The 12,151-nt window shown below is 43.8% G+C and overlaps 1 protein-coding gene across 4 annotated transcripts in view; it reads right to left on the bottom strand.

Moving 5' to 3' along the window:
- The window catches only part of SNX31 (sorting nexin 31), a 69,632-nt gene extending 57,690 nt beyond the window's left edge, over nucleotides 1-11,942 (bottom strand). For 3 of the 4 annotated variants that reach the window (XM_084619281.1, XM_084619283.1, XM_084619282.1), the window contains exons 1-2: nucleotides 11,657-11,833; nucleotides 10,135-10,209 (exon numbers count right to left, since the gene is read on the bottom strand). In XM_084619281.1, the coding sequence (XP_084475407.1) occupies nucleotides 10,135-10,209; nucleotides 11,657-11,722 (141 nt within the window). In that variant the 5' untranslated portion in view covers nucleotides 11,723-11,833. Of the gene's footprint in view, nucleotides 1-10,134; nucleotides 10,210-11,656 lie in introns of all 4 variants that reach the window. The other variant, XM_084619284.1, reaches the window with a different exon arrangement.
- Nucleotides 11,943-12,151: the final 209 nt, after the last annotated feature.

Raw genomic sequence — 12,151 nt, 5'->3', positions numbered from 1 at the left:
AATGCTCCTCCGTCACAGAAAACGATCACTAGTTTCAAGGGTAAATGACTGGAATTATCTAATCTTGTGGGGGTGTTTTAAAATGAAGTGTTTAGCCCCACCCACGCTGTCTAAACCAACTATTTCAGCCACAGCCACGTTCCATTATATGGTAAAAGCCTAGGCCAGATGAGGCATTTGAGATAAGATTTCTAACCTGGAAATAATAGTCAGAGCAGCATTACTAAAAGGAGTTAGAAAGGTGTCAAACTGTCCGTAAAAAGGGTTTAAGAGAGTTGTACTTTTAGATACAGTCTGGATGAAGCCTACAGAAAGGGGCTCCTAATTTTAAAGTGTATTTAAACATGTTTCATATGCTAATAAAAATATTTGTCTATGTAGATACCTAACAAACCCAAAATATAAAATTAGTCTGCTATACAAGTGGGTACACAAAATTGAAAAACAAATATATTGTAATCATTAAATCCTTTATGCCTAATTACTTTTGTGATTAATTGATTTTTAGAATAATTTTCCAAACAGCTGTTCATGAAAATCATGGCTGTTCCTAGGCTGACTCAGTGAATGCTGGTACAGTGTTTAGAATCAATCAACAGTATGCTTTTGTCTTCAAACTAATTGTTACCATTTCATACTTCCCTACATGCCTCCAGCTTTCACCCAGACCACACCACACAATCCATTGTCTACAGCCAAGCTCTAAGATACAACCACATTTGCTCCAATCCCTCAGACAGAGACAAACACTTACAGGATCTCTATCAAGCATTCTTAAAACTACAATACCCACCTGCTGAAGTGAAGAAACAGATTGACAGAGCCAGAAGGGTACCCAGAAGTCACTTATTACAGGACAGGCCCAACAAAGAAAGTAACAGAACGCCACTAGCCGTCACCTTCAACCCCCAACTAAAACCTCTCCAGCACAGCATCAAGGATCTACAACCTATCCTGAAGGACGGAGACAGGCCAGTCCTTGCTTACAGACAGCAACCCAACCTGAAGCAAATACTCACCAGCAACTACACACCACACAACAAAAACACTAACCCAGGAACCTATCCCTGCAACAAACCCCATTGCCAACTCTGTCCACATATCTATTCAAGGGACACCATCATAGGACCCAACCACATCAGTCACACCATCAGGGACTCGTTCACCTGCACATCTACCAATGTGATATATGCCATCATGTGCCAGCAATGCCCCTCTGCCACGTACACTGGCCAAACCGGACAGTCTCTACACAAAAGAATAAACGGACACCAATCAGACATCAAGAATTATAACATTCAAACACAAGTCTGAGAACACTTCAGTCTCCCTGGACACTCAATAGAAGACTTAAAAGTATCCATTCTTCAACAAAAAAAAACTTCAAAAAACAGACTCCAATGAGAAACTGCAGAACTGGAATTAATTTGCACACTGGACACCAACAAATTAGGCCTGAATAAAGACTGGGAGTGGATGGGTCAAAGAACTAAGAACTAATTTCCCCATGATAATTTTCCCCCTACTGTTACTCACACCTTCTTGTCAATGGTTTGAAATGGGCCACTCTGGATTACCAGTACAAAAGTGATTTTTCCTCCTGTTGATAATAGCCCACTTTAATTTAATTGTCTCGTTGGAATTGGTAAGGCAACTCCCATCTTTTCCATGTACTATATACATCTTCCTACTGTATTTTCCACTCCATGCAGCTGATGAAATGGGTTTTAGCCCACGAAAGCTTATGCCCAAATAAATGTGTTAGTCTCTAAGGTGCCACAAGTACTCCTCATTGTTTTTGCTAATACAGACTAACATGGCTACCACTCTGTACATTTAGTGCCTGGAAATAAGTCGACAATCAACATTCAGACAATTATGACACCTAAAGGCTTTTTCTTCCTGACTTTATAACTTCTTGTCAGGTTGTCATAGGCGTGTTATTCTAATATTTGTCTAGAAAGGGACAAGCAGCATACTATTTTAATCTGCTTCTGAATAGTGACCCAAATCTAAAAGTCATTTGTTAACACCACAGGTTTTCAAAGATGGAAAGTAAGGAGAATTTAGCCACCACAACCCCCATCAAAAAAGGAGTGTTTTGTAATAATGAAATCCATCAGCTATTTCAATCTTCCCAAACAATTTGCAATAAAACTCTCCTTTTCAAAACAAAAAGTTATGTTCAGTCTCCCATACTTTTATAGTACAGCTTATTTTTCCTAAGACTCAGATATTTGAATGAAGGAGACAGTTAACATCTACTAATATAATCCTATCAGCCTGCGTTCCTCAAATCAGACTTTTTTTGGGTTAGTGTAGTTAGTGCTTTACATTAAAAGCACACCAATATTTACATGGCACCCTGTTTTTGATAATGATTTGTGTGGCGGAAGTCAGGGAACACTTTACAGAGCAGAATTCAAAAGCCCCTACAGATAGAAAAAAGAAAAGGAGTACTTGTGGCACCTTAGAGACTAACAAATTTATTTGAGCATAAGCTTTCGTGAGCTACAGCTCACTTCATCGGATGCATTCGGGGTGTGCACATGGGGGAGCCATCAGGGGCTCCGGTCTCCCCCGCAATAATCAGCAGGGAATGCAGATAGAAAGGAAAGGAAATTTACAAATTGTAAAGATGTAAGTAAGTACATTACTTGCAGTAATGACAAATGGAAAGATGCACGAACAGAAAAAAAAAAAAGTGAGGTTCAGTGTCATAGGCAAAAATGAACTAAAGATTGATACAGTCTGAGGAGAGAAGTTTCCAGAGATGGAGTAACACAGTATTTAGGAATTGCTGCACTGGATCAGACCAGCAGTCCAACTCACCCAGTATCATGTCTCTGACAGTGGCCAGAACTAGACGCTTCAGAGAACTGTTCAAGGAAAGCTGTAGTGAACAATTATACAACAGTATGCCCATAGGAAGTTTCTTTCTGACCCATCCAGGGGTGTGCGCATGGGGGAGCCAGCACGGGCTCCGGTCTCCCCGCCAATAATCAGCAGGGAACGCAGAACTTCTCTGGCCCCGGAGCTCAGAACTCCTCCTGCTCCTGGGCTGCTGTGAGGAAAGCAAGAGCTCTCAGTTACAGGACAATGGCATACTTCCCAGCACCAGGCCAAAGTGACAACTGTTCTACCAATGCTAGGAACAAAGATCTAAAGAAAAATTAACAGGATGGACGGATTTAAATTTAAATCACTGATTTTAATCATGATTTAAATCAGCAAGCACAAATCAATTATTTAAAATCAAGGTTTCTACCTTGTTTTGAATTGGTACTTTGAAAAATGTATGTTAAGCCATGTAATTGCTTAAATGTGTGTGTGTAAAAAATATTTTCCAAAAGAGGTAAAGCATGATAATGGTTGATATAATTTGGTACTATGTTTTGCTAACTACCAATTATATCAACCATTATCACCCTCTCTCTCTTTTGGAAAATATTTTAAACACACACACAAGCAATTATATGCTTAACATACATTTTTCAGATTATTTTTTATATTTCTATTATGTTAGAAAATGATGAATGAGGCATTTCTTACTTACTAGATGATTAATTTTTTTTTACCTGTGATTTGTGTCAAGCGGCACTTGGATGAAAATTTGGAATATAATTAAAATGCACAAAACTCGACATTTTAAAATTGTTTTTGTTAGTTAAATAAAAACTGCCGCAAATGCACTGTGTACATCATAAGAAAGAAAGTTTATCAAAATAGGATTTACATTTAAAAGTAACTGCTTTATGAAACAAAGAAAATATTGTATATAGTTAGCATATAGAATAAATAAATATAGAATTTGAATAAATTCTGTTTTTTTAAATCAATTTTTTATCCATCCTGCACTGAACAATTAAAAGGCCCTTCTCAGGCTTCTGAATGTTCAGAAGCTGTTGGGAGACAGGCTGACACAGTGAGAAACTTTACAGAGGGAGTCTGAAGGAGTTGGACATTCCCAAATCCCGGGAATGGTAAACTTTAGGGAAAGTAGGCCTGTGTAGAGACAGGTTTATTGTTTTAAGATCGTTTTTTTCAGAAATGTTTTTGTTCTAAATAAAAACATTTTGCGCTAATCAGACTGCTTGGTTCCTAGACACCACTGTCATAGAACTGCAGAGCTGAGCCTAAGTCAGACCTAATGAGATAATCACAGCTGATCACAAGGGACCGCTCACTGCTAGGTACTGGCTTGAGAGAGGGAGAATCGCATGATTACAGCCTGAGACAGATAAGTGCTAGAAGCCCAAGACATGAGAGGGAGTGCCCTCAAAGAGACCCAGAAGGGTGAGAGATGCAGTTAACCCAGTGATGATGGCAGAGGATAGAGCCATGTGCTCCTGCTTACAAAACTAGAGGCAACTTTGACAGTAAAGAAAGAAAAGTTCTGAAATAATCCAGTTGTTTTAGTGATACTGTTTATCTCTGTGTCACTGTAACTGTTCATTTGTCTACTTCAGTAGCACCACTGAGACTACAGATCCCACTCTCCTTCAGTCTGGGTACACATGGGTGTTTTCTGAGGCTGAAAGGCAATGCGTGCCAGCCCTAGAAATTAAGTGTTCTGTTTAATATCTGAACAGATATAGCATAGTCCTCAGTTCTACAACCTTTTCCACACTATGATGTTAATATGGCTCCAAACTCTGTTCCAGGGATGCTAAGACTTAATTCATTCTTCAGGCTCATTTGGTCCTTGGCCTCTCTGCCAAGACGGCCAACAAAAGTACTAATTGTGGTTATGTTTTTTGTCATGGGACAGGTTCCTCTGGGACTAGAGCTGAGATAATCAGTCAGACAATAACAACTTTTGAGCATTACCACTAGAGCTGGATTTGAACTGGTGACCTAGATATAAAAGTTTCTATAGCCCACGACCAATCTTCGGAGTCATCCAGTCTCCCCCAAGACTCCTTTGTTTCAATGTGGCACTAAGGAAATAAAGAGCAAAACCAAGAATGAATCCAAGGAATGGAGGCATCAAAACTCTTTTTACAGAAAGAAAAAGTATTTGACAAGTGTTCATATCAGAAAAGCCTCTTCATCATGGGAAAGTGGGGGAAGTGATATAGAACTCATCAAATCCTAAATTTGAGTACTGGATAAGCCAGTGGTTCTCTACCTATTTACCATTGTGGGCCGCATCCACACAATATATATTCTATCTGCATGGGACTAAGGATGTCACATGGGCCACAGCTGTAGGTTGAGAACCACTGGAATAAACACTCACAAGTCTGAAAAACAACCTGTCCTTCTGGCTATATAGCTTATTAGCATATCCCCTAGAGACAAAGGCTGACATTCTAAAGCTTAGGGCCTACAATTTCTAAGCTTGAGCAGCCTCGAGAAAAATACTTAAATAAGTCCCCAGCCATGCAATTAAATCAACACATGCACATTTCTGCACCCACACAGAGCCCCACTGACTTCAAGTACTTGACAAACAAGTTGCAGAATCAAGATCTATGTGGTCTGCTTTTCAGAAACATAAGTACCCTCAATTCCTACTGAAGTCTGAGTTACAAATGCTCACTAACTCTGAAGAAAAAGGCCACTTACACAGGTGCCTAAATATAGGAGCTTCAGTTGAGGGCATCCAAGCTTGAAAATTTTGGACATGCAGAGAAGATCTATTCAAAATGCCAAAATGATTGAAACATGGACTCATGAAATCCAGGTAAGACAGAAAAGAAAACTGCCAACAGGTAAAATTAAAGATTTTAAAGTTTTGTGGAAACTGTATCCAGAACAACATTCTGCCTTTTTGTTCTCAGAAATTACTACTTAAGTTGGACACTAAAGGAAGACTTAGTTGGACAAGCTAAAGAAAAGACATGTATTGGGTTACATCTACTTAAATAAAAATAAAGGAAAGAAATGAAAAAATTGTGTTTTAAGTTCTGAGTTTCATATACATCCATCCATCCATCAAAAAGTTACAATGATTTATACTGTACATTTAAAAAATGCAGTTTCACATAAGCCACAGAAATACAATTCCTTCAAGGGCCACTTTCTGAATAATATGCCATTCTTGACATCCAAAACCAGACACAAAACTTTAATGTCAAGTTGTTCTATTATCTACAAACATGCTGGTTTTCAAATTAGTTATATTTTCAATGATGATTGCACTCTCAGTGTGACCCCATTCTGTGATGTTCCATTCGATAGCATCAAGAAATTTACACATTAAGTGGGGATAGTGTAAAAGTAATAATAGACCACTGTTTTTGGCAGTGGGTCACTGGAGGCAATGGGTACTCTGTGGGAAGCAGAGATCTGCCAATGTAAAATAGCTTGCAAGATCAGGACCATAATATTTAGAGATAGAAGAGACCTAACAGACCAGGGGCTCTCGAACTTTTTCACAGCGTGAACCACTGTATCATCAAAATGGTCCACTTTAAACACAGAGCTTATCTCGGACACCACATCTCATTTGCAATCATGAAGACCACCTCCCTGCTCCTTCATAATCGTGTAACATCCTGTCTCATCTGAAGTGATTGCTTACAATTAGGGCTGTTAATTAAATCACAGTTAACTCACACGATTAACTCAAAAAAATTAACTGCAATTAAAAAAAGTAATTGTGATTAATTGCAGTTTTAATCGCACTGTTAAATAACGGAATACCAATTGAAATTTCTTAAATATTTGTGGATGTTTTTCTACATTTTCAAATATATTGATTTCAATCACAACACAGAATACAAAGTGTACAGAGCTCACTTTATATTATTTTTATTACAAATATTTGCACTGTAAAAAATGATAAAATAGCATTTTTCAATTCACCTCATACAAGTACCATAGTGCAACCACTTTATCATGAAAGCATAACTTACAAATCTAGATTTTGTTTTGTTACGTAACTGCACTCAAAAACAAAACCATGTAAAACTTTAGAGCCTACAAGTCCACTCAGTCCTACTTCTTGTTCAGCTAATCGTTAAGACAAACAAGTTTGTTTACATTTACGGGAGATAATGCTGCCCGCTTCTTATTTACGATATCACCTGAAAGTGAGAACAGGTGTTTGCATGGCACTTTTGTAGCTGGCATTGCGAGGTATATACATGTCAGATATGCTTAACATTCATATGCCCCTTCATGCTTGGGCCACCATTCCAGAGGACATGCTTCCTTGGTGACGACGCTCGTTAAAAAAATAATGTGCTAATTAAATTTGTGACTGAACTCCTTGGGGGAGAAATGTATGCCTCCTGCTCTGTGTCTTACCCGCATTCCTCCATATATTTCACGTTATAGCAGTCTCGGATGATGACCCAGCATGTTGTTCATTTTAAGAACACTTTCACAGCAGATTTGACAAAATGCAAAGAAGGTACCAATGGGAGATTTCTAAAGATAGCTACAGCACTCGACCCAAGGTTTAAGAATCTGAAGTGCCTTCCAAAATCTGAGAGGGATGGGGTGTGGAGCATACTTTCAGAAGTCTTAAAAGAACAACACTCTGATGTGGAAACTACAGAACCCGAACCACCAAAAAAGAAAATCAATCTGCTGGTGACATCTGACTCAGATGATGAAAATGAACATGTGTTGGTCTGCACTGCTTTGGATCATTATTGAGCAGAAAGCACCATCAGCATGAACGCATCTCCTCTGGAATGGTGGTTGAAGCATGAAGGGACATATGAATCTTTAGAGCATCTGACACGTAAATAACTTGCAACGCCGGCTACAAGAGTGCCATGTGAACCCCTGTTCTCACTTTCAGGTGACATTGTAAACAAGAAGCAGGCAACATTATCACCTGCAAATGTAAACAAACTTGTTTGTCTGAGCAACTGGCTGAACAAGAAATAGGTCTGAGTGTACTTGTAAAACTTTCGAGCCTAAGTTGTTTTATTTTCAAATGCAGTTATTTTTTGTACATAATTCTACATTTATTAGTTCAACTTTCATGATAAAGAGATTGCATTACTGTACTTGTATTAAGTGAATTGAACAATACTATTTTTTTTACAATACTAATATTTATAATAAAAAATAAATATAAAGTGAACAGTGTACACTTCGTGTTCTGTGTTGTAACTGAAATCAATATATTTGAAAATGTGGTAAATATCCAAAAATATTTATATAAACGGTATTCTATGTTTATTTAACAGCGGGATTAATTTTTTTTAACCACTTGACAGCCCTACTTACAATGCTTCCCTAGTGGCCCTTTTCCATGTATTTGCAGCTGTCTTCATGCAATATAGCAGCTGGAGAGGAGGAGGGAACCAGCATAATGTTAACTTGGAGGTTTGCACAGACTACACTTTGAGACCTTCTGTAATAGATTATCCAGTCCACCTATCACCAGTACTGGACTGACCTCTGCTGTACATTTTCTAGTGCTATTTCCAGTCTGCTGTTAGAATTGTTAAGCAGAATTGCTTCCCTAGGATGCTATTAAACGTAAGTGATCTGGACACTTATGGATATAAAAAAAAGTAAGACTGATGGAAATAATCCAGCTGTTTGATAGGTCTTTCTCTGCTCAGCCAATATATAAATATAAATCTATTACACCCTCCTTTACTATTTCATATTTGTTATTGGATCAGAGAATAGGTGATCCAGAAGAATACACGAATGAAGATCAACAGGCTGTACAAAGTACAAAAGAGCTTGGTATGTAATTATCTGCAACACTTACTGTTATCTGAAAATTATGTGATAAACCTCTCTAGGTATTTATATGGCCTTCACCATTCTTGTATCTAAGGCCCCCACTATCATTAGAGGGGATTTTATCTTCACACCAACGCTATGAGGCAAGGAAGTAATTATTCCCACGTTACAGATAAGTAACTGAGGAAGAGAGTAGATTAATTGATGTGTCCAAGATCACAGGGTGTCTGTAGTCAAGTTAGAAACTGAACCCACGTCTTCAATCCCAGTCCAATGCCCTATTCACAAGACCATTTTTCCTACCACTCTGACTCACACAGTCCATAGGTGTGTTAACAGCAGGACCTTGGCCCCAGTAAACATAGTTGGAGCCTATATACTTGAACTCAAAACAATGTTAGCACCTTCCAAGCAAGAACAGTTTGGAAAAAAAACCTATGATTTGAACTCTAGCATAGACAGGGCCTAAAAGAGGCTCTAGTGTTATTTATGACTCAGAGAGGAATGCTGCAATAGTTTCAGATGTCCTAAAATCAGAAGAAACTTCTTACAGTCAATGATACTAAAAATAACTGTGTGAAACCTGTTTCCCTGAATATTGGGTACATGACCATTACTCAATTCCCCTTTCACAGCTTTCAGATGTTGCCAGGTCTCAATAAGGAAACACCTTAAACCTTCACTGAGGAGTATTATGGTGAAAAATGGAGACTATTTTGCAAAGAAAGGGCTGGTGGGGGTGGGAAAGATACCTCATCTCTTGCATATAGCTCAGACCAGCATGCCTGGGGTATGCACAACAAAAGCCAAAGAACTGCCATGAAAATAATTGGAAAAGTAGGAGAAAAAAATGAAATCAAACTGCTTACAAAGGGTGAAGAGTTTACCAAAGAAGCTATTAGATGTGTAATCACCTCCATCCATACTTCATATTACTTGTTTAAGTGTAAGGGAAATGGGGGGCAGCCAAAAAATTCTGTCTCCATTGCCCAAAATTAAAAAATAGCTCTTCCTTGACACAAATATAAATTCCCAGCATATTGTATTTCCCAACACCCTTCCTCTCAATATTTCTCTGTGATTTGCTTCAGAGTTTGCTGCATTCTATGGTGCTGGACACCTTAAAAATGTGTGTAATAACAAATAAATGACAACACACTTACATAAAGGTCTGGATGCTGTGGAGTATCTCCCTCCCACTTCAGGTACTACACAAGAAAAGCTCATTACCATCCACAGGCAACATTACAGGATCTCAGCCTAAGTTCATTTCAATGAGGTGAAGAAGAGCTCTGTGCAGCTCAAAAGCTAGTCTCTTTCACCAACAGAAGTTGGTGCAATAAAAGATACACCCTCAGCCACCTTGTTTCTTCTCATTTCAATGGGGCATTTGCTGGCCATTTGATGGAAGCTCCCCTAGCTGAAGCTGGCAGGGGAGACTGAAAAGGCATTTGGGCTGGAGTCTCTTACCTGATCGTTCCAGTGGTGTAGCTGGCTGTAGCGCACCTTGCAGAAGAGGAAGCCTTCCAGGTACACAGAGTACAGCTGAAAATACACCCAAGGGGCATCAGCTTCCCTGCCTGCACAGCACCCCCATCCTCCTCCTCCACAGCCCTCCCGCCCCCCCATTCCCCTGCCTCCCCACACAGCTCCCCTCCCTCCCTACCCAGGCCCCCCATTCCCCTGCCTCCCCACACAGCTCCCCTCCCTCCCTACCCAGGCCCCCCATTCCCCTGCCTCCCCACACAGCTCCCCTCCCTCCCTACCCAGGCCCCCCATAGCTCCCCTCCCTCCCCACACAGCTCCCCTCCCTCCCTACCCAGGCCCCCCATAGCTCCCCTCCCTCCCCACACAGCTCCCCTCCCTCCCTACCCAGGCCCCCCATAGCTCCCCTCCCTCCCCACACAGCTCCCCTCCCTCCCTACCCAGGCCCCCCATAGCTCCCCTCCCTCCCCACACAGCTCCCCTCCCTCCCTACCCAGGCCCCCCATAGCTCCCCTCCCGCCCTACCCAGGCCCCGCATTCCCCTGCCTCCCCACACAGCTCCCCTCCCTCCCTACCCAGGCCCCGCATTCCCCTGCCTCCCCACACAGCTCCCCCCCCGCCCTACCCAGGCCCCCCATTCCCCTGCCTCCCCACACAGCTCCCCTGCCCCCCCATTCCCCTGCCTCCCCACACAGCTCCCCTGCCCCCCCATTCCCCTGCCTCCCCACACAGCTCCCCTCCCGCCCTACCCAGGCCCCCCATTCCCCTGCCTCCCCACACAGCTCCCCTCCCGCCCTACCCAGGCCCCCCATTCCCCTGCCTCCCCACACAGCTCCCCTGCCCCCCCATTCCCCTGCCTCCCCACACAGCTCCCCTGCCCCCCCATTCCCCTGCCTCCCCACACAGCTCCCCTGCCCCCCCATTCCCCTGCCTCCCCACACAGCTCCCCTGCCCCCCCATTCCCCTGCCTCCCCACACAGCTCCCCTCCCGCCCTACCCAGGCCCCGCATTCCCCTGCCTCCCCACACAGCTCCCCTCCCGCCCTACCCAGGCCCCCCATTCCCCTGCCTCCCCACACAGCTCCCCTGCCCCCCCATTCCCCTGCCTCCCCACACAGCTCCCCTCCCTCCCTACCCAGGCCCCCCATAGCTCCCCTCCCTCCCCACACAGCTCCCCTGCCCCCCCATTCCCCTGCCTCCCCGCACAGCTCCCCTCCCTCCCTACCCAGGCCCCCCATAGCTCCCCTCCCTCCCCACACAGGCCCCCCATTCCCCTGCCTCCCCACACAGCTCCCCTCCCTCCCTACCCAGGCCCCGCATTCCCCTGCCTCCCCACACAGCTCCCCTGCCCCCCCATTCCCCTGCCCCCCCCCACAGCTCCCCTGCCCCCCCGCTCAGTCGCTTCGGTCCGCCCCGAGCCAAAACAGCGCTGCCCAGGAGCCGGGATCCCCGCGGCGGCGCGGCCCCCCCAACCCCAGCGGCCGTGCCGGGCAGCCGAGACACTCAACCACGTAGCGGCCCCCGAACTTCTCCAGCAGCTGCTCCGAGACGGGGATGCTGAAATGCATCTTCATGGTGCCGCCCGCGGCCCGCCCGCGCTCCGCCTCGCCGGGCCACAGGGGCAGGGCAGGGCAGCGGCCGCAGCATTTGTTTTCCCACGTGACAGAGGAGAGGGCGGGGAGGTCTCCTCCCTCCTGGGGGCGGTGGGCAAACCACTCATCCTGGCAGGTGATGGGACTGTCACAAACAAGGGCGGCCTCCTGTCCTGGCTCCCGCTCCCAGGGCAGCGGCAGCGGCGGCGGCTACAGCTTCCGCTCCGCTCCGCTCCGCTCCTCCCCCCCGCCCAATAGTTGGCCAGGCCCCTTTCATGGGTTTTATTTAACCAGGCTGGGAATCACCAGGAGAGTGCTTCCCGACCTAGAGGGATCCTTGTCTGATTTCCTGTGCTCTCCTCCTCGCTGCCCCAAATGTGGGCAAGGCCCCTGGTGTGAGGACGGATATAA

The sequence above is a fragment of the Lepidochelys olivacea genome, assembly GCF_965140295.1.
Source record: "Lepidochelys olivacea isolate rLepOli2 genome assembly, chromosome: 2".
In the NCBI taxonomy this organism is placed as follows: Eukaryota; Metazoa; Chordata; order Testudines; family Cheloniidae; genus Lepidochelys; species Lepidochelys olivacea.
The sequence above is the reverse complement of the archived record's forward strand: the minus strand, read 5'-3'. Positions and strand labels throughout refer to the sequence as shown.